Below are 24,054 nucleotides of genomic sequence, written 5' to 3' on the forward strand. Positions count from 1 at the left end.
CCAGATGAGGCTCTTTTCTGCATCTTATGGTGTGAAGTTGAAGGGAAAAGGAGAAGCAGCTTTAAATATGTGTGCTCTACAAGGAGAAGAGAGCCTCCATCATTGTCTGAAAAAAAAGTATGTTTTTTTTTACTATATAATTTCAAGAGAATAACTTAAAAACTATGGGTTGAATTGGGGGAAAATAGATTATATACCAAAATCAAAAGATAACTTTCTATGATGTTGAAAAGTTTCTGTGACCCAGGAAGTTTCTATCATTGGAAACAACAGCATCAGCATCAACAACAAAATTGTCTCTTGGTACCATGCTGTGGCATAGGGGACCAGAACACAGGAAGAACAGTAAGGCTACTTAACACAGATTCCATGGTCCTTCCTAATGCAATATGCACTGTAGAACTTTTTTTTTAACTCTCTTGTGGAGTCCAAACACATAAGAACCAACACAGGGTCTTAGTTCATGTTCCTGGAGCACCCTGCTCTTAGCTATCGAGACACCATCTCACTTGAGTAATCTTATCCTAAAGTGTATTTATGACACATATTAATACTTGGCTTGGAATAAGAGAAATCAAGAGGAGCCCCACTAAGGGCAGTTGATGCAATGGTCTCATCTCTTCATCAGGGATACTGAAGGCTAGCCTAGCTCAGCAATGGTGATGGATTGGCTTGGGCGATGGGTAACAAGAGCTTCTTCAGGTTGCCCCAGCCTCTGTGACTGAAGTATATATTGAGCAATATCAAGTGGTATGGTCAAGAATACCTGTCCAAATAATGCAATGAATCAGGAAGAAATGAAAGATCTAAGTGTGAGGAATGAGAAAATAATTTTTCTTTGCTTCTTGGTGTAGACTGAGGATTTTGTTTTAGTTTGTGCCTCTCTATTAGCATTGTATCTCTTGGTGGTTAATTCTCTGTTAACTTGACTGGCCACAGGTGCCTAGGGGAAATGCTACTTCTTGATGTGCCTGTGAGGGTGTTTCCAGATGAGATTAGAATTTTAATCAATGGATTAAGTAGATTTCCTTTTCAGATATAATGTTATGGAATTCAGCGTGTGTGTGTGTGTGTGTGTGTGTGTGTGTGTGTGTGTGTGTGTGTGTGATGAGTAGAATAAGAACACTTTCTGGTGGGTTTTTTTTTTTTTTTTGTAAGTTTGCTTAAATTGGGGCATCTTTTCTCACCCTTGCAGCTCTTTGGACAGGAATTCACACTAGTGTATTCTCTGGCTCTCAGGCCTTTTGATCTGGATTGAATGATGTTATGGGCTATCCTATGTCAGGGAATATTATTTTAAAGTGTGTTGCATTTTTTATTACTGCTTTTGTTAACAATTTAAAGATGTGTTGCATTCCTTTTTTTTTTTTTTTTTTTTTTTGGTTTTTCGAGACAGGGTTTCTCTGTGTAGCTTTGCGCCTTTCCTGGAACTCACTTGGTAGCCCAGGCTGGCCTCGAACTCACAGAGATCCGCCTGGCTCTGCCTCCCGAGTGCTGGGATTAAAGGCGTGCACCACCACCGCCCGGCGTGTTGCATTCTTTTATGTTGCATTTGTTTAACTCTGTGAAGCTGTGTGACTGTGCCTGTCTAAAACATCTGATGTTCTAATAAAGAATTGAATGGCCAATAGCAAGGCAGGAGAAAGGATAGGAGGGGCTGCCAGGCAGAGAGAATATGTAGAAGGAGAAATCTGGGAGAGGAAAGAAGAGAGAGTAAGAGAAAAGGAAGATGACCCAGGGGCCAGCAACAGAGTAAGAAAGAAAGGTATACAGAAATAGAGAAAGGTAAAAGCCTAGAGGCAAAAGACAGATGAGTTAATTTAAATTATGGAAAGCTGGCAAAAAACAAGAAATAAGGCCAGGCATTTATAATTGAGAATAAACCTCCATGTGTGATTTATTTAGGAGCTGGGTGGTGGGTCCCCCAAAAAGTAAAAGAGCAAAAACAAACAACAATCCTAGGTCTCCAACTTGCAGACAATAGGCTATCAGATTCTTTAGTTTCTATAATTGCATATATTGGTGTCTTACAATACCTGTTCCTTACTTTTATGGTTTATGGTTCAGTTTCTCTGGAAAACCCAGACAATATAACTTTTTTTTTAAAAAAACATAGCGCCGGGCGGTGGTGGCGCACGCCTTTAATCCCAGCACTCGGGAGGCAGAGCCAGGCGGATCTTTGTGAGTTCGAGGCCAGCCTGGTCTCCAAAGCGAGTTCCAGGAAAGGCGCAAAGCTACACAGAGAAACCCTGTCTCGAAAAAAAAAAAAAAAAAAAACCAAAAAAAAAAAAACTAAAAAAAAAAAAAAAACATAGCATTTTGTCTTATCCAACCATAAAATAGATTCAGGAAATATATATTCAACCCAAAATATCCCAGGAGAATCACATAGCCATGGCAAATAAGTGGTGAATTCAGAGACTACTGGATTCACAAGATGCTAAGAAGTGATGGATTAATATCTACCCCCAAATGAGACATCAATATCATCCTCTCTATGTCTCAGAAAACATGGAAGAAGAGTCAGAAGGACTGTGAAATGAATGTGCAGAGAAGAGGAGACCATGGAGTGCTGTGCTCTCAATGGGACACCTACATCCCACCCCTCTCCCGAGAATCAGAGATAAGTGTGGAAGATGGGTGGAAAGATTGTAAGAACTAGAGGTAGTGGATATCTAGCATCGAAACAGTGTTGGTCAAACTGATGGGGCCACTTCCCAAATGGACTCCTAGCAATCATGACTGCATGCACAGGACCAAGCCGGTCCAAATCCCAGCATATAGAAGGGAAGGGCTCATGAAGTCCCATACCTAAGTGAGGACTTATTGAAAAAGGATCATCACTTTTAAGAAGACCAGAGTCTAAAAAGTCTGTATTTATCTTGTCTTGGTATTTCTTAGCTTCCATTTTACATTCATTGACTTTATTGAAAATTAGCCTTTTAAATCCATGCTTCCATCTTTGCCAATTTAATATGCATGTGACCACAGATAAGTCTCTTAACTTCTTTGAGTCTTGGTCTTCTTAACAGTAAAATGTAAAAGTTAACAGTACTTTTAACTCTTGGGGGTTTTATGAAGATTAAATGAGTTCCTACATAGAGGATGCTCAGAATAGTACCTGGTACACAGTAAATAGTAAGAAATTAACAGCCATTTTTTATCTCACTAAGAGCTGCTAACTGTTGTCTTTGCCTGGAGTCTGGTGATTATATTGGTGGACACTGTCTTTTCCTCCTGTAGCCAGCTACCTAATAGTCGCCAGGGTCTCCCTTCTGGAACAGTCTCTTGCTTTACTCCCTTACTAGTTCATCTCAGGTTGACATCACCACAGTTTGCTTCAACACCGACTACTTTGAAATCTGTGTCTGAGCATTTACCGGTGTCCCTCTCTGAGTCATTCTTTACCCTAGCCCTACAGGAGTATTTTAAAACAGGACCATATTGAAATAACATAAATGATCAGGGAACACAGTTTGCACCTACATCCTTTAACTTGTGTAATCTGTGAAAATAAGAATTTTGAATGTTTTGTTCAACTGCACTGTTTAAAATTTTTTTAAAAAATTTTTTGATTTTTATTTTGCAATACAATTCAGTTCTACATATCAGCCACGGATTCCCTTGTTCTCCCCCCTCCGGCCCCCCTCACCTTCCCTCCAGCCCACCCCCCATTCCCACCTCCTCCAGGGAAAAGCCTCCCCCGAGGACTGAGATCAACCTGGTAGACTCAGTCCAGGTAGGTCCAGTCCCCTCCTCCCAAGCAACTCTGCATAGGCCCCAGGTTACAAACAGCCAACTCATGCAATGAGCACAGGACCCGGTCCTACTGCTTGGATGCCTCCCAAACAGATCAAGCCAATCAACTGTCTCACCCATTCAGAGGGCCTGATCCAGTTGGTGACCCCTCAGCCATTGGTTCATAGTTCATGTGTTTCCATTCGTTTGGCTATTTGTCCCTGTGCTTTATCCAACCTTGGTCTCAACAATTCTCGCTCATATAAACCCTCCTCATTCTCGATAATTGGACTCCACCCAGGGCCTAGCCATGGATCTCTGCATCCAGATCCCTCAGTAGTTGGATGGGGTTTCTAGCACGACAATTAGGATGTTTGGCCATCCCATCACCAGATGTACTCACTCATAGGAGGATACTAGATGTGGAACAAGGATGACTGGACTGCTACTCACATCACCAAGGAGGCTACCTGGAAAACAGGACCCCAAGAAAGACATGGGGATAGCCCAGTGATGGAGAAATGGGAGAGATCATGAACAGCTTGGACATGAGTGGGGGTAATGAAGGGCGAGGGTGGAGGGAAAGAGAGCTTGGGGGAGCGGGAGATCCCAGCTGGATCAACAACAGAGAGGGAGAACAAGGAATAGGAGACCATGGTAAATGAAGACCACATGAGAATAGGAAGAAGCAAAGTGCTAGAGAGGCCCACAGAAATCCACAAAGATACCCCCACAACAGACTGCTGGCAATGGTCGAGAGACAGCCCGAACTGACCTACTCTGTTTAAAAAATTTTAAATACCCTCATTCGTGCTCAACTCACTTTGGATAAAAGTCAAGACTTTAAATATGATCTCTAGATGTATTTACCTTCCAGACTCTTTCTGACACTCTACTGGCTGGTACATTGTGCTCAAACCACAGTTTGCAGAGCCCTCCCCTGTTCCAAGTGCCTCCCGTAGGCCTTTGCCCACATGCTCTCAGCTGCCATTGCTTTCTGCTTTGTCAAACGGCCAGCTCACCCAGCTGTGCAAACACCGCTTCTTCGGGGCCACGACGTTCTTTCTCAACTCTAAGACCTGGGTTTTGACCACTCTGTTGACACTCAGTGCTTTCTTCCTTCACAGCACATACGAGAATGGCAATTAAATATTTGCAGAATTGTTTCTTAACTGAGTTTAGCATTTGTCTCCCTGCCAGACTCAAGGCAGGTGTGTCTTTCACGGTCACTACTGTGTTTCTATTACACAATGCAAAAAGTCTGTGATCTAAAAGTTTGCCAAATATTTGCTGAAAAAAACCCGAGACCATTAAGCCAAATGACAATTAGTAACAAAAACTGATAGATAATCTCATTGGAGAAATATTAAAAGTTTTACAGTAATAAGCATGAAAAAATAAATATTTGAAGTGGCTTGGCCTAGGAGAAAGTTGATTTAAGCACAAAGTCTAGTTCAAGTGGCCCAGCATTAAGTATGGTGTGGTCATCCACCTAGCATTTCCATTTCCTTACAATTAAGACAATCCACACTCTTTTTTTTTTTTTTTTTTGGTTTTTCCGAGACAGGGTTTCTCTTCAGCTTAGGAACCTGTCCTAGTACTAGCTCTGTAGACCATGCTGGCCTCGAACTCACAGAGATCTGCCTGTGTCTGTCTCCCTAGTGCTAGGATTAAAGGTGTGTACCACCACCACCCAGTCAATTCACACTCTTTTGTTTCATCTCTCTTCATGCTTCTATGTAAATGTATGGGATTCTGATTTTTGCTTGACTTACTGAAGGTGAGTATTCAGGAGTAATCCAAGCATCAAGATATCTGGTAAAACCCAGTTCCCTAAAGGCTTGGGATCTGGAGCTAAGCTACAATGGAGACATTTATAGGACCTATCTACATAAAAGTTAAAAACTAACTGAAGAAACTGTTAAAGAAAGGGCACACTCTACCCTCCTATTTTGACAAACTAGCTTTGATAATGAGCTAAACAGTAGACTTTAGCTTAGAATTTGAGCTCTTCACCAGGACAGTGCAGGGCAGTGCAGTGAAAATTCACCTCTTCCCTTCCATGCTTATGTTCAATAGACACATCATGCCTTTTAGCCTCCCCCACTTAGAGTGTCATTACAAGGGGCTTCCTGTGCAAATGTTGGAGACTCCAGATAGCACATCTGAGCACCACTGGCCATCATTGAGACCAGGGTCCCATACACATAGATGACTGCCAGTGGGTAGGGCTCAGGATTTGAGTTCAGTGCCATTTGAATAGAGAATTCTAAAACAAAAATGAAGACATCACAAAAAGAAACTATATCCCAATTCACATTATGAATACAAACACATACAAATTTCAGCAGCATATTCTCAAGCCAAACTTAGCAACCCAGAGAAAGGATTAAATGGGAGTGGAGACAATGCTCCTCAGTTAAGAGCTCATGCTGTTCTTTCAGAGGACTAGAGTTTAGTTCCCACCACACAAATTGGGTGGCTCACAACCCCATCATTCCAGCTTCAGGGGAACTAAAAGCTTCTTCTGGCCTCCTCAGACACTCCCAAGCATGCCCACATACACATATATAGGCAACACACACACACACACACACACACACACACACACACACACACACACACACACTAAAAATAAGATACTGGGATCATAAGATCTGATTTAACCTTTTCAGTTGTATTAACTATATATAATCTCTGTAAGCTTGAATGAGAATAACTGCACTGAAAACTAGCTAAAAATAGTAATTTATATGCTTTCTTATTGCAGTTATTTAGATACAAATCTAAATAAACAAAGAAACAAAGCTTAAGAGTTTGGGATGAACATAATAGTATGGGGGATTCAGTATAGATCTGGCTCCACAGACATCAAAAGATCACCAGGTTATTAACTACATCCAACTCCAGCTTCCTGGGTAGAAACAGGTATAAATCTCTGTTGAAGACAAAACCCTACAAATTTAACATTTCTGGCTTCCCTGGTGCTATCTGTAAACTCAAAGACTTCATGCTCTCTACAAAATGGGTCATCCAAAATGCTGATTTTGCTATTGATTTGAACCTATGCTCATGCCAAGGAGACTTAACATGAGTTAGTTATGTGAATCTGAAATGTCTCATGATAACAAGTGTATTAAAGACTTGGTTGCTATTTGTTGAGGCTCCTTGGAAGTAATTGGTTAGCATGGGCTGTGATTTCATCAATAGATTGAGCCATTGATGGAATCCTAATTTGGATGAAGACTAAGGAGGTACAGCTATCAGGGGAGATGTGTCAGTTGGGATCTCTGAAGGACATATCTTTTCCCTCATGCCCTTCTCACTTGGGGTTGGACAACCAATCAGGGTCTTGTCCCTGTAGGAAACTGGTTGTCTACAGCTCTTCATCTAGGGATTGGAGCCTTGTGAGATTTCCCCTACCTGTGTTGACATGTGGTGTGATCATTATGTAGGTTTTATTACACCACTATATTTTTTGGTATTTCATGGGGGTAACATCCCTGTCATGTCTAGAAAGACATGTTTGGCACTGCAAGTTCCTTATCTACTGATCCATTTGTCGAGCCCCTGGGGAAGGATTTCTTTGTTGTTTTTTGTGTTTGTTTTTTGAGACAGGGTTTCTCTGTGTAGCTCTGTGCTGTGGGATGGTCTGTATGTCAAATTGCTCTGATTGGTCAATAAATAAAACACTGATTGGCCAGTGGCCAGGCAGGAAGTATAGGCGGGACTAACAGAGAGGAGAACAGAGAAAACAGGAAGGCGGAGGGAGTCACTGCCAGCCGCCGCCATAAGCAGCATGTGAAGATGCCGGTAAGCCACGAGCCATGTGGCAAGGTATAAATTTATAGAAATGGATTAATTTAATATATAAGAACAGTTAGCAAGAAGCCTGGCACGGCCATACAGTTTGTAAGCAATACAAGTCTCTGTGTTTACTTGGTTGAGTCTGAGCGGCCGTGGGACTGGCAGTTGACAGAGATTTGTCCTGACTGTGAGCCAGGCAGAAAAACTCTAGCTACAGCTCTGGCTGTCCTGGAACTTGCTCTTTAGACCAGGCTGGCCTTGAACTCAAAGATCTGCCTGCCTTTGGGATTAAAAGTGTATACAACCAATGGCTAGCTGTGGGGGAGGATCTTAATAGATGTTCTGTTCACACATCTGAGTTCTCTGATTCTAGTGGGTTTCAGTCTCCATTGACTCTCTTCCAAGCAAGCTCATAGGCCATATTACTGCATAGAATAGGGACTAGTTTTCAATAGTCAAGTATTAAAAAGAAGGTATTGAAAACAAGATTGGCAATTACTTAGCCCTGTTCCCATTTTCCTCCTAATTTATCCTAAAATATAAAAACTCAATTAGCTTGATTTAGAGGCATACCACACACAATAAAATGTTTTATTTGTAGATTGTGGTTACATTAAAGCTTAAAAACACTGATATATTATTTTCAAAGGTATCACAAAGGGTTATCATATATTAAAATAAAATTAAAACATGCAAGTATATAAATATCAAAAGCCATGTCATATTCTTAAACTTAATGTTGCCATGGTGAGTCAACTGTGAAAGGATGGATGAATAGGTCTTTGAAGGGTATAATTCCTCATTCCATAAAAGGGTGTTGACTGTGGAAAAAAAAAGTTCAGCAACTGATATTTACTATATTGAGATACAAAGGCTCAAGAATCTTTCTTTCATTATTAGGTCATTTTTATCTTATTTTTTTATTTTAAATTTTTTTTAAAGATTTATTTATCTATTATATACACAGAAGAGGGTGCCAGATCTCATTACAGATGGTTGTGAGTCACCATGTGGGTGCTGGGAATTGAACTCAGGACCTCTGGAAGAGCAGTTGGTGCTCTTAACCTCCGAGCCACCTCTCCAGCCCAAAAATAGCAATATTGATTCCTCAATATATCTCAATCACTGTTCTAAAAATTCTTTTTTTTTTCTTTTTTTCTTTTTTTTGTTTTTCGAGACAGGGTTTCTCTGTGTAGCTTTGCGCCTTTCCTGGATCTCGCTCTGTAGCTCAGGCTGGCCCCAAACTCACAAACATCTGCCTGGCTCTGTCTCCCGAGTGCTGGGATTAAAGGCGTGCGCCACCACCGCCGGCTCTAAAAATTCTTTACACAACAAACTTATATGTTGGTGATTGTGACCAAAGACTTGGGGGAGGGGGAAATACATGATCAAAATATATTTACATTTAAAAATTGTTTAAAATAATAAAAAACCAAAATATATAAAAATAAAAATTTCAAATGGAGGTAGGCTAACAGCAGATCTTCACATCTCCCTTCTCTCCTCCAAATCCTGTCTCCCAGTCTCACCCCTACCTCTGCAACAGACCTATTGTTGTGGCTTCTCCTCCCTCCCTGCCCCCATCTCCAGTGATTCACACAGATCTCCTCCAGCCTTTCTCCCCACTCATCCCATTATCCCAGCCCTCAACACCATCAGGCATTCCCTGGGAATCTATCAGCCAAGCTTGCCAGATAAGCAAATAGGTCAGCTAAGCAGGTAGGTGAGCTAGAGATCTTTACTCTCCCTCCTCTCCTCCAAGTCCAATCCTCTAGTCTCATCCTCAGCCTGGTAGCAGACCACCTGCTGTGGCCTCTCCTCACTCTCTACCACCATTTCCAGGGGGAAGTAGGCAGATACTAGTGGAGTATTCTGCTTTCATTCCTCCTGTGGACACCCTCAGCCCTCTGCCTCTTCCCATTCCCATTCTAAGTGTCAGCTCCCAGTACTTAGAAATGCATTCTTTTTGGGACACCCAATGGCTGTACCTAGCAGGATCCTAGAATTCCCTACCAAGCAACACACAGCCACCGCAGATGGGGCATTGAGACCATTGATGTTAAGAGTTATCAATGAGCGGTACTTGTTGTTGATTCCTATTATTTTGTTGTTGTGCTATGTGTTTTGGTTTTTTTTTTTTCTGCTCTGGGATTATTTATTCCTTGTTGTTTCTTGGGTGTGGCTAACTGCTTTGAGTTGAAGTTTTCAATGGTAAAAATGGCCATTTTACCAGAAGCAATCTACAGATTTAATGTAATCTGCAATCTCTATCAAAATTCCAACACAACTCTTCCCAGATAAAGAAGCCAGAAATACACATTGGAAAAAATACATTTTAAACAAATGGTGCTGGTCAAACTGGATGTCTGCATGTAGAAGAATGCAAATAGATTCATGCTTATCATTCTGCACAAAACAACCCCAAATAGATCAAAGACCTCAACATAAAACCAGATACACTGAACCTGACAGAAGAGAACATGGGCAAGAGCTTTGTTCTCATAGACACAAGAAAACTTTCTGAACAGAACACTATTAGCACAGGCACTAAGATCAACAATTAATCAATGGGACCTCATGAAACTGAGACACTTCTGCATGGTAAAGGGTACTGGCATTCTGACAAATTGGCAGCCTACAGAATGGCTATAAACTATACATCTGATGGAGGACTAATATCCAAAATATATAAAGAACTCAAAGTAGATATGAAGAAAACTAATAAATCCAATTAAAAATGGGGTACTGATCTAAACAGAGAATTCTCAAGTGAGGAAACTCAAATGGCTGAGAATTTCTTAAAGAAATGTTTAACATCCTTAACCATCAGGGAAATGCAAATAAAATCTAGTTTGAGATTCCATCTTACACCTTTCAGAATGGCTAAGATCAATAAAACAAGCAACAGTTCATGCTAGTGAGAATGTGGAGTAAGGGGAACACTCATCCACTGTTGTTGGGAGTGCAAACTGATATGGCCACTATGGAAATCAGTGTGGTGGTTCCTCAGAAGAGGAGAGTAGATCTACCTCAAGATTCAGCTATACCAAAGGATGCTTCATCTTACCACAGAGTCACTTGCTCAGCTGTGTTCATTGCTGCTGTATTCACAATAGCCAGAAATTGGAAATAGCCAAGATGTCCCTCAACAGAAGAACGAATAAAGAAAACATGATACATTTGCACAGTGGAACATTACTCAGCCATTGAAAAATGAAATCATGAAATTCACAGGTCAGTGAATGGAACTAGAAAAAAAAAATCATATCATCCTGAGTGAGGTACTATGTATTTGCTTGTATGTGGATACTAGCTGTTAATTCAATTGTAAACAAACTACAATCTATAGAATCCACTATGGAGGATAGGTATAAAGTAAGGGACTAGAGGAGCAAAGAGATCTCCTTAGGAAAGGGAAATAGAATAGATATGATGGACAAGGATGAACGACTGGAATGGGAGGATCAAGTGAGGAGCAGGATGAGAGAGGGAACACAGGAAGAGACAGCTAAAATTAAGGGCTGTACAGTAGAAACTTCCTAAAATATGTGTATATGTGAAGGTGATCTAAATGAAATCACCAAATGACAGGGGAGACAGAGCCCTAAATGGACACCTCTTGCACCAAATGAAGCTTCCAGTACTGGGAATGGGTAACAGCTAATTGAGTTGTTGGACAAAAGGGCCTCATGGGAACTCCCAACAATCTAGGTTGTTGCCAAGGCCATTGGTTATTCTCCACACACTGATATCACTGCCCTATTGCTGAAGACAATACTTCTGCAACTCACTGAACACAGAGAAGTTAAGCTGATGCCTACCTAGAGCCTTCACCCTTATGGGATAGTGTCCTTGGTCCTGGAAGGTAGCCTGCACACTACAAAAGAAGAAACATAAACACCAACCTATCTACAATTGTATCCTGTCTGCAAGATATGCTAGTCCAATGTTGGCACAAAGCTTGTGGGAGTCATCTGCCAATATCTGATTTTACTTAAGGCCTCCTCCTACAGATTGAACCCATACCCACCAAAACCATGACCAAAAAACCTGAGAGTAGATAGCCCATGGACCAAGGGTTAAGTCAAATACTACTGTTCTGCTAAAGGAATCTAGCAATAAATGACTCCTAGTAACATTCTGCCATACCCAAAGATCAGTGCCTTGCTCAGCAATTATGAGAGAAGCTTCTCCCTGCATCAGATGGGAACAAATATAGAGACCCACAGACAGTATGCAGAGGGGACACTGATCCTAAAGGAAATGTCGTCATTTAATCCCTCCCTTCAGGGCTCAGAGAGCCCAGAGGAACAGGAGGTGCAAAGAATATAAGAACCAGAGGGTATGCAGGACACCAAGGAAACAAAGCTCTTTAAACACAAGATTGGCATACATATGAATTCATAGAGACTGAGGCAGCATTCACAGGGCCCCTATTAGTCTGCACTTGATGGGGTCTTAGATCTGAAAAGAATTGGACACATGTCCCTATCCTTAACATAGAAGCTAACTCCAACCAATAACCACTTGGAAATGAAAATTTAGTTTTCTCCAATGGAGTCTGGCTGGGGAAACAAATTACTCCTAAGGGTAGGCTGCATGCCCAGAAGTAGATAGGCAACAGAAAATGAACTCAACTGCATCCTTGGAGGTTCCTGACATATAATGTTGTGTCAGGGCACTCTCTTTCTTTTTAAAATTTTATCCTTTTTTATTTTTTAATTTTTATTCCCCTCATCTCTCTTTGTCCTACAGGACCTTTGAGTATATATTATGGCTTCCAGTTTTATGTTCTTATGGGATTCCTGAGTGTGTCAACTAGTTGGTCTCTGTATCTGTTTTTTTGTGCCTTTTCTTGGGCTCTTTTCCTTAAGTTTGTTTTGTCCTATTCTGATGTGTTTGTTTTTTATTTTATTTTATTATTCTTTAGAAGCCTTTTTGTTTTCTAATGGGAGACAGAAAGATGGTGGATCCAGGTGTGAGGGGTGGTGGGGAGGAACTGGGAGGAGTAGAGGGAGGGGAAAACATATCAGGATATACTATGTGAAAAAAAACTTTTAATAAAAAATATTATTCTTTGACAAATATATGCATTTACATAATGTATTTTGTTCTTTTTACTCATTAATCTCTCTCATCCCTTTTTAGTCCTATGGAACCATGCCCTTTTCTGCATGAGTCTCCCTGCTATTTGCATGTCTCTGAAAAAAATTATTGGAATGTTGTATGTTTCTCTCTCTCTCTCTCTCTCTCTCTCTCTGTCTCTATCTGTGTCAGACAAATAGACAGACAGACAGACAGACAGACACACACACACACACACACACACACACACAGAGAGAGAGAGAGAGAGAGAGAGAGAGAGAGAGAGAGAGAGAGAGAGAGAGAGAGAGACAGAGAGAGACAGAGAGAGAGACAGAGAGAGAGACAGAGAGAGAGAGAGAGAGACAGAGAGAGAGACAGAGAGAGAGGTTTAGTTAGGTTTAGTTCACCTGCATGAACACAGGTGGGGGATATTTACTGAAGCATGGGCAACCCACCAGTAGCTTCACCACAGAAGACAATGACTCTCCATCATTAACTGCAAATAGTTCCTCTGGGAGGGGTGGGGCCTCATGACCCTCAAGGCTCCAGAATAGTTTTGAAGTTGAGCACTCTCTGTTCTGGAGCCAGCTAACTTTAGGGCTCTAAAATAGGAGCAGTATGGTACATAATCAATCCATCTTCTACGAGTGGAAGCCACATAGACCTAGTTTTCTAAAGACTTACAGAAAAGGGAAACAGCTCTCAAAGGGACCTTGAATATACTTGACAACAACACAGTGGTAAATCATAAATGTTTTGCTCGTATGTTTTTCTTTTCAGATCCACCTTCAGCTTAAGACATTTGGTCTTTTTATGAAAAGACATGAAGAGAATGTTCCAAATTGGTAAGTTCAGAACTTTTCCATCCCTCCTCCCATTATAGACATTGGTTTTGGATTCAGATGTTCGGTTCCAAATACTGTAAGGTAAAATATTACTGTCAAGGAGAGACACCCAAGGATGAGGAGAGGATGTAAGACTGGAACCTTACTGTAGCCTTTCATCAATTTGTACAGTGACTATGTATGACTCATTTCTACTGAGTACATGGTTGAGAGAAGTATAGGGTCTTTCCCCAGACAAATACTCAATGTAATGGATAACTTTTGCTTTGACCATAAACTGTGAATGTTTGCATATTAAGTTTTGACCCTTGTAGGAGTCCTTACCCAGTTATCTAGTAAGTGGGCATAGCCACAAAAATCGCAGTATCTCAGTTGTAACAGGAACCAGTATTGAGCAGTAGGAAGGAGCATTTCTTGGCTTTTCATGGCACAAGAGCTTCCAAAGGAAAAACAAAACAATAAAAACAGGGATTAGAAAGCAGTGCAGAGGCCCAAAGGTCACTATCCCTGGGGTTTAGTTCCAGCCTCAACACAACAGTTTGTTGAATCGGCAGCCTTGATGTCAAAACCTAGTAGATTTCACAGTCTACTAAAAAGCTATAGCTTTTTATAGCTTTAAGATGGCTGCATTATTCTTGTTCAACAGCGTCAGACCTGCTTAAAATCCTCCATTTAGGGCTAATAAGTCTATGGATACAGAAATTATTCTCAGTTAAGAAAAATCTCTTTCAGAAAATTCTGTGTTTGAGTAATTGCCTGAAGGGAAGATGTTCCTAAAATCTCTCCAAGTTGAACTAACAGGTTACCAGGAGCTAATGAAGTCTGATTACTTTTATTTAAGGATTTTATTTGATTATAAATTATATACATACATACAATATATATATATGTGTGTGTGTGTGTGTGTGTGTGTGTGTGTGTGTGTGTGTGTGTGTTTATGTGTGTACATGAGTACACTACCCATAGAGTTCGTAAGAGGGTGACAGATCCTCCTGGAGCTGGAGCTAAGGATTTGTTGTGAACTGATAGATGTGGGTGCTAAGAACCAAATTCAGGTCTTCTGGAAGAGCAGTCAGTGTTCTTAGCCACTGAGCCATCTCTCCAGCCCCTGACTGCTATCATTTCAGAATATGTCAGTGAGTCATCTTGGAACATGAATTCCACAAACTCACTAACCAGCACAGTGCACTAAAGCATAGTTAAGAAAACAATGTTTTCAGATCATTTTGCCAAATTTAAATCTAGGACTTTCTGACTATATGAATCTGGAAGATCATTTAATGTGTTTGTATCTAATTTTCTGTCACTAAATTGGCATGATATTCGTGCTGTACACACAGAGTTGATGGTGAGGATTCAAGTGCCCCAGGCTCACAAATGCTGTGAGTGGCTCACATCAGAGCTCAGTGGTTATTGTCATTAGCAAGGATAGAGCCATATTCTTACCAAAATGATGATGCCATACACAATCTATGTTTATCAAACTTTCTGATCTTTTTTGACTTATTAAATTCCAAATTACTTCTGGAATTATAAACTTACTGTTTAAACCAGTTGTCTGTTTTTGTTTTTAAAGCTTCATCTTCTGTCATTTGCTACTGATTGTTTCCAAACTTAGAAGGTAGAATTAATTTTTCATTCCACTTTCTGAACTCTAATCTTCTAATAACCTAAAGTTTCAATCTCCTTTCTCTCTCTCTCTCCCTCTGTCCCTCCCTCCCTCCCTCCATCCTTCCACCCCTGTCTTGCAGTACTGGGGATTCATCTCAAAGCCTTTTGATTGCTAGGTAAGTACTCTACCACTGAGCTCTATCCTCAGCCCTCTTTTTGTATTGAGATGGTCTCACCTAGTTTTTATGGCTGGCCTTGAACTCACTGAGTAGTGTTAGGCAGGTCTTGAACCTACAGTCTGTCTTCCTCAGCCTCCTGAGGATTTTATTTGATTATAAATTATATAAGCTGGTTTTACATGACTGCCATTAGACCCAGTTAGGGTCTTAAGGACTGTTCAGAAGGTCAAAGCCAATCTGTGTACTTTAGAAATTTCCATAGGTATTGTGTGCCAGTATTGGTGTGATGCATTTGGCTTGGCAAGATGTCTTTCATCTTGGAGAGTAGATAGGATGAACAGCCAAGACCCATTTATGGCTTTGTAACTGGTGTCACTTTCTTGGCCTAAATTTTCGCCTCTGGTAGGGACTGCGCTAGAGGTTAAGATGGATTGACATACTGTAGACACACAGCTACATAAGAAATCACGAATTTCAAAGTTTGTGGACAAGCAATGGTACATTCTAGCCAAGAGCTGTTGGAATTTAATCAAGGAGCCAATGTGTGTTTTGTACTGACCTGGGAACCACACACTGCAGCTGAAGCTCAGCAGAAAAATATGACTTCTTGGGTTTATAGGTGAGCCAGGTATAAAAGATAGTTCCATCAGCTACTATCTGTTGAGATGAGAGATCTTTGAAGTATACATATGGTTTGTCACAACACATTTTAATATATTCAAATGAGAAATTGAAAGATAAATCATTTGCCACTCTATCATCCCAAGAAATAAAGATATGCAGCTGAATTAATGTGCTTAAAGTTTTCTCTGCAATACAGAAGCACCCAACAAACAGAAAATAATGCAACACATTTGACAAACAATTTCTTTCTTTTTTTTTTTTCTTTTTTTTGGTTTTTCAAGACAGGGTTTCTCTGTGTAGTTTTGGTGCTTGTTCTGGATTTCATTCTGTAGACCAGGCTGGCCTCAAACTCACAGAGATCTGCCTGGCTCTGCCTCCTGAGTGCTGGGATTAAAGATGTGTGCCACCACCGCCCAGCAAATATTTCTTTCTTACTTAGATGGAAACTTGCTCTATGAGGATTTAAAAGATGAATAAACTATTTGAAGGAGTCTGAGATACTCTTTCTGATACTTCTGACTTCAATCTTAGTATTTGGCTTTTACTTTGGATTTCCAAGTTTCTAAAAGCTCATCAGAAGGAAGAGTGTTAACTAGAACAAGATGTATTTGTACTGACCAATTAGATTTCCTGAGCATGAAATGCATTTACATTTCATAAATAAGTTACAAATCCTATGGTTTTACAATACTGGCTTCAAGTTCTATAAAATTTGATCCTCTATTATTTATGCATTTGGGATCATACTAGATATGTAGAGAAGTCCCAAAGTCAGTAACTCATTAAATAAATAGTAGGATTGATGATTCATGTGGTTCCCAAGGTCTGAAAGATTTATTTTATTCAGTTTCAAATCCAGAAGCCAGACAGACAGACACTATTAAAACCATGAAATGGTCTTATGATGATTGGCAGACTTTAGGATGCATCAATGGTAGAGGATCTGCCCAGAGCAAAGGGTAAGGAGAGATGATGGGTGTAGGGATATTCTGACCAGCGTTTCTCAGCTGTGACACTTGCACTTTAGATTAGGTATCTCTCTGTTATGCGTAGAGGGGCCTGTGCCTGCATGTGCTAAACACCTGCTGCTCTTCACCAAATGTCAGTTGTACCCTTCTCTCAGGATGGAGTCATTAACATTGTCTCCTCAAATTGCTCAATGTTCCCTGTTGGAAGGATCTTACCCACTTGATAACTATGATTTTAGACTTCTGTGAAGGGCTCTATATTTGACACTTGCTTTTACCGGCTAAAAATTCCAAAATGCCTTTGGATTTCTTTGGATGGGTGTACGGGAACTAATCTGAGTGTCTGGCATCTTGCTTTGGGTAGGCACAGGCTTGAGAAATAGACTGAGATAGACAATCATTGCATGATACTACAAGGCAGAGAAGATTGAAGGATCTTCATGTCAATCTGTTTAAGTTATTCCATGTCCATGACATGAAGTTTAGGTTTTTAGAAGAACATACTTATGTCGATGACTACAGTAATGCAAATTAAGATAAGATAAATGGAATGTTTTGTATTTACCTTGGATGTGTTCGAAACTTCTTACACTAAAGTGTACTTTCAGGTTTTCTTGTAGATGCTGAAGTACTATTGGTTTCAATGATATATCATATATACACACATATAACACATACATATGTATTAATTAGACATGAACAAATTAAGTCTACTTCTAGTTCAGGACCACTCCAGATCATTCTTGCCTCTTAACTTCCTGGGGGAAAGTTTTAATCAAAAGACTACACCTCTGTGTTTACTCATGGCCTGGGCCCTGAGCACCACGCTAAAAAAGAGGAGCACAGGTTACCTCCAGGAATAAGTTTAGTGATGGAGACAGATCTGTAAGGCAATTACAATAGGATACTTCACTAGGGATATCTTGTGTGGTTTTATTATTATTATTGTTGTTGTTCATTTCAGTGCTCATCCCAGAGTCATCATAGAACTAAAGCAGCAGGCTTAGACTTGGCATCCACAAGCCTTGTCTCTGACCCTTGCTCTGCTATATATGAACTTCAAATGTCTGGTTACATGGCTGGCTTTTATGCCTCAATTCCTCACTCTATATAAGAAGAAGCAGAATTGATCATATCGGATTAGGTGTATAAAATGCCATGTGAAAATAATACGTGTGCCATGTTAATAGAAAATTAATTTTGATAGAAAAGTCTATAGTTTTCTTATTAATGCCAAGTATTTTATACATTGTAACTCTGGTGAATGAGTAGAAATGACAAAATCATTCCTCGTGTTTCTTTTAGGCTAAGGCACTAGGTTGGCAATACTAATGTTACATAGGTATTAAGACAAGAACAGGAAACAACACTTGAAAAGACTTTACAGATGGCACCAGGTAAAACGGTTCCTTCTCTTACCTGTGTAACAATCCCACAGAGATTGATAGGATAATTAAACTCAAGTTCATCTGGTCGCACACGAATCACCACACAGCCTGTCCCTAGGAACAGTTCATCAGGGCCTACACGTTCATCTGGATAAAACAGTGTCCTTTTAGCTATAACACGGAGCTGAAGATAAGAGCATTCCACTGATACTGTTGAAAGAGAAGAAAAGGCAGTCAGCTGCTCCTCCTCAATACATTGGCATGAAAGAAGACCCAAGTTAACCAAAACAAATAGAGCTTAGGGATGTGGGCAAAGATGATTCCTTCATAATATGACTCCACTTCTATTTTCTTCCCATTGACATCCCTCAAATGAATCAACTTGCAAACCCCCCGAAGTTCTGCCTGAGATTAACTGTGGTGGTGATTTGGAATTGAAGCAGAGGTGTGCACTTTTATCAAGGTGCTATATTGGGCACCAAGTTCCCCAATCCTTGGTGTCTCTGTGAAACTTAAACTCTCTCCCTCTCCCTCTCCCCCTCCCCCTCCCCCTCCCCCTCTCCCTCTCTGTGGGTATACTTGCATGCTGGTATATGTACACATGGAGGCCATCAGTAGATGTTGTATCAGCTGCTCCCCCACCCCCCTTATTTTTTGAGACAGGTTTTCCCACTGAACCTGGAGCCTGCCAACTCTGCTAGAGTAGCTGGGCGCAAACCCTGGCACTCTATCTGTCTCTTTCCTCCCCGGCACTGGGATTACAGCTCTTTCCCTGGGTGTTGGAGATCTGAGCTCAGCTCTTCATGCTTGCATGGAAAGCCCTTTACTGACTGAGCCATCTCCATGGCCGCCAGGTTTTAATTTTCAGGCCATGGCGGTGTATCAAATAGTAGCAGACATACAGTTCAGATGGAAAGAAGATGTGAGTCGTTCAAGGTCCCAGAATGAATAAAGAGCTGGGACTGAACATTATGCTCTTTGGATCCACTACACTGCATTACCCTGGAGACCAGAATGTTCCATTAGGCGTCTGCTGGATTCTTCTCCCAAGCTTTAGGATCAGCTCTCCAATTACCCATCAGATATACAGAGGCCATTTGAAGCAGTCCTCCTCACCCATGCACAAGATCTATATGGAACTCACGGTTTTTCCTTCACCTCCATTGGTGTTTCCTAATTGCAGTCAACAGCACCACACCCACCCACCACTGAAGCCCAAAGGCCTTAGGATCTAGTCCCAGTTCCCACTTCCCTTCCTTCCCATAGTCTCCCACGCAGTCTTTTCACTTTGCTTTCAAAACTGATCTCCCATCTACTTCTGCATGGCTGTACCCTGGGCTCCATCACTGTCCCTTCCTTGGGCAACCTCGGCAGCCTCATGGAGGAGCTCATTGCCCCCAGTCTCATGTCTTTCATTGTTCTCAGCTGCCCTTTGTCGATAGAAGGATCCTCTTGCTTACAGTCCTTTCCCACCATCTCAGAAAACTCCACTCCCCTGTCTAACCTTTTAACGTTCAAGTTATATTTTTTCCAATTAAAAAATGTTTCATTTATCTTGGACATAGTTCATCAGCTTGGACTATCGTGTTTGCAATAGGTATTTTGCAGAACTCTCCTTTTGTTTTATCTAAAGGCAAGGAATAGGGAGTGTTTCCTGCTCTCTAACAGCCCACCTTCCTGTAAGCAATGATGATATTATTCCTAAGGTCCCCTGGTAACTATGCTGCCTCCAGGGATTCCCTTTTGTCCTCCAAATACTACACATTATTCTTAGTACCTATATTTACTCACAATCAGCTTTCCTTCTGAGACATTATAACAGTTCGTATGAAAAACTTCTAAGTTAACCTCTGCCTCCTTTCAGCTGAGTCTCTGGTGGTCTGCAGGACTTAAAAGATATTTTAAATGAGTACTGTCCCACTTTGTCTTAGGGAACGTGATACCATGCCAGTGGTGAAACAAGGCTCCTCAGTTGTTTGGGAAACCGTTAGACCTCCTGGGGTCTGAGAGGAGCTTGGAACCAGTCTGTATGGGATGTTGAAGGCTAGTCTTTGTGTCATGAGTTGGCTATCGGGAAACACTGGAATGTTTAAGAAAGTTTTATTCAGAACATCTAAAAAATGATGTAGGGAGGTTAAGAGAGATGATTACGTAAGGGAAGCTAGTTAAGAACGTGTAGTTGAATAATGCAGGTAGGAAACTGAAAAGACAGATAAGGTACAAGCTGAGGAAGAACAGATGGCTCAAGGGTGACCTGGTAGGAAGTTGAAGAGTGTCTATGTGGGAAGAAGTGGGAGGAGGGGGCGGGAATCCAACTCTGAGACCTCAGCCAAAGTAACAACTTGAGTCCAAATACCTTCCCTCACCGGGACAGGGAAGACAAAGTTTGCAACCTGTATGCTGGGACTATAATGTTCTGGTAACCCAGGTAGAGATAACATATAGGGCTGGGAATTATTAAGTTGTTAACTTTTCAGATGGAACAATAAAGCCCTCGAAACCAAGAGCCCCATGACTCATGGTCATTGAGGAATTACCCCTTGAAAACATCACCAGTCAAGGTCCACTCTGATACCTGGCTCTTGCCCAGAACACCTCCACGATGTGAGCAGCAGCAGCAGCAGTCCTGATATAATAAAAGTCTTCATTATGCTAGACCAGGGCTGGGACCTCCTCAGGTATTAGGTAGTGAGAGGAACTGGGAAGCCAGAAGTGTTTTTATGCCTGAGGCCATACTCAGATGTATTCAATGAACCAATTCAGAGAGGAGAAAAAAAACCCTTTAGTACCATCAACTCCAACTGCTGAGTCTTTCTTTATCATATGGGCTAGAGAAATAGAGTGTTGGCTAAGTAAATACAGCCACACATTATGAGGTGCTTTTGAACTGTCTGTGTAGGGCCTCAAAATGCTTGACTATGTGGTCAATTGCTGGCTAGTCTTTGGTATTCTATGAGTTGATTTAGGGATGCCACCGACTCTGACACAATGATGTACTTTGTCATCCGTGGTTGAAGTCATCTGCCCCAAGTTTGTGATACATATTTAGCTTAATTAAATGTTAATTCATTAATTAGTTAATTCCTTGGTGGGATTAGGAGCTGACCTTAGCAGAACTTACCATTAACAACAAGGAAGGAGAGCCTGTCGGAGACCCCAATCTTGACCATTCCTAAACCAACCTTGAGAGAACCCAGCACTCTTCAGTGATTTCCTAGTGCCCTTGCTAGAGGGACATGTCTAAGCCTTTAATTTCTTATTCCCTTGTAACTGAAACTTTCTGGAACACCAGAGGACTGATGTTCCAGGCACCATGGGATGGCCTGGGAGAGTGGCGTGTACTTCCTGCAGAGTCTGTTTAACATGAAGGCTTCAAAAATTCCTACAATCTACATGTCTTACTTTTCTATTGCTGCGATAAAACACCATGACCAAGGCAACTTATGAAATAAAGCATTTATTTAAGGCTTATTGTTTCAGAGGCAAAGAGCCCATGACTATCATGATGGGGAACTTGGTAGCAGGTAGTCAGATATGATGCTGAAGCAGTAGCTTAGAGCTCACATCTTGGGACACAACTATGAGGCAGAGAGAGGGAGAGAGAGAGGGAGAGAGAGAGGGAGAGAGAGAGAGAGAGAGAGAGAGAGAGAGAGAGAGAGAACTCGGAATGGTCTTTTTAAATCTCAGCGCCTGCCCCTAGTGACCATACCTCCTCCAATAAGGCCATACCTCTTAATCCTTCCTAAACAGTTCCACCAACTGGTGACCAAGTATTCAAACATATGAGCTTATGGGGGCCATTCTCATTCAGACCACCAGACCAGGTATGTCAAGAAAGATGTTTGTTAACTTCACCAGTAACATTGCTTTTTTTTTTTTTTTTTTTACACTAGTATTTACTGTACAAGCTCAGGATGCTAGTGTCATATTTTTAATGTAACCAACAATAAAAAGTACATGTGGAAAGTATCCTGGGAAGTCTATTAAGAGAGGTGCTTAGCCGGGCAGTGGTGGCGCATGCCTTTAATCCCAGCACTCGGGAGGCAGAGCCAGGCGGATCTCTGTGAGTTCGAGGCCAGCCTGGGCTACTGAGTTAGTTCCAGGAAAGGCGCAAAGCTACACAGAGAAACCCTGTCTCGAAAAACCAAAAAAAAAAAAAAAAAAAAAAAAAAGAGAGGTGCTTGATGACTTATCTGAAAAACAATTTAATACAATGAAAAGGATACTGTGGTATAAAAGAGAAATTTTGTGTATACCTAGAATAAAACTGTATTTCAAACATGCAACTTCCATCTCAAACCTCCTATACTATGCAGTTCATGCAGTTCAGTTTTTTTTCCACTTCAGATATAGTCTGAAAATATCACTGATTTTTCACAATAACTTAAAAGTTAAACCAGGTATAGCAAACCTAACATCTGAGTGCTAAGTATGTTGAGGCAGAGAGGGCACAGAGTCCTGTTAACCATCTAACTTTAAGAGATCCCATGAGCCAGGTGTAGTGACACATACCTTTAAACCCAGAACTCAGGAAGCAGAAGCAAACTGTGAGTTTGAGGTCAGCCTGATGTACATAATGAGTTCCACCCCAGCCAGACTACATAGTGAGACTACTGTCTCAACCCCTTGACCCCAAACAAAACCAAACCAAAAAGAAAGAAAATCCATAAAATGAAAGAAATTGCAAGTACAAAACTTGTTAAAAACACAAACCTAAGCTGGGCGTGGTGGCGCACACCTTTCACCCCAGCACTCCAGAAGGAAGAGGCAGGCGCATCTCTGAGTTCAAGGCCAACCTGGTCTACAAAGCCAGTTCCATGACAGCCAAGGCTGTTACACAGAGAAACCTTGTTTCAAAAAAAACCCACATAACAAAAAACCATAAACCTAAAGACCTACTTAATATGTTCCTTAGTGATAGATATTGTAATACTTTCTAGAGTTTTCTAGAAGGTATGTATGTGTGTATGAAGTGTCCATGTGTATGTACAGATACATATATGCTGTATAAATATGTACTATGTGTGTCTGCAGAAATACACTGTAGACACAGATTCATTTAGTCAGTTTTATATTATTGGTGTGTCTGTGTGTTCCACTGCATTTTATTAGAGACACCTGCAGAGTATGGGCCTGTAGGTTATTTGTGTGAGGGAGGTACACTATCACGGGCAACATCCCTGAAGATATGGCTTCCCCTCCTCCAGCAACCGTTAATTGCTCCTCAGGAAATGGTGGGACTTGATGAGCTTCTCCTTCATCCATGACGGTAGGTTGGAGGGCCCCGTCTTCAGTTGTACATTTTCCTCTGAGAGTAGACACTCCAACTGTGAGCTCATGGGTACAACAGCCGTGTCATGCCACCCCTCCCTGCCCCCCCAGTCCTTACATTCTTTCAACCCCTCTTATGTGATGTTCCCTGAAAGACTGTACTTACAGGGTTATTTCTAAGGAGATGCTCCTTGAGCCCTGGAGAAGGTGATATTGATGCCCGTTCAGGGCTGAGCTCCCCACAGTCACTTGTTCTCAGCACGTTGATTAGCTGTGACTCTCTGCATTGACCATTGCCTTCTGCAAACAGAGCTTCTCTGCTGAAATCTGGGAGCAGTGCTAAATTATGGGCACAAACATGAACATTTAATGGCAGTTTAACACCATGTACATTTAGTAAAATAAAAATACTCTGATTTTTTTCAAAAGCTACATATATTTTAAAAATACTATTTTATTATTGTGTGTGTATATATATATATATATATATATATATATATATATATATATATATATATATATATATATACTGCATATA

General features: G+C 41.0%; 1 protein-coding gene across 1 annotated transcript; it reads right to left on the bottom strand.

Moving 5' to 3' along the window:
• Positions 1-14,104: 14,104 nt before the first annotated feature.
• Oosp3 (oocyte secreted protein family member 3) lies at positions 14,105-20,893 on the bottom strand. Its single transcript, XM_059280742.1, has 4 exons — positions 20,821-20,893; positions 18,277-18,455; positions 15,825-15,922; positions 14,105-14,162 (listed from the first exon to the last, which is right to left on the bottom strand). The coding sequence occupies exons 1-4, from the start codon at positions 20,891-20,893 to the stop codon at positions 14,105-14,107; spliced, it is 408 nt and encodes a 135-aa protein (XP_059136725.1).
• Between the last annotated feature and the right edge of the window lie 3,161 nt (positions 20,894-24,054).

The sequence above is a fragment of the Peromyscus eremicus genome, chromosome 1, assembly GCF_949786415.1.
Source record: "Peromyscus eremicus chromosome 1, PerEre_H2_v1, whole genome shotgun sequence".
NCBI lineage: Eukaryota > Metazoa > Chordata > Mammalia > Rodentia > Cricetidae > Peromyscus > Peromyscus eremicus.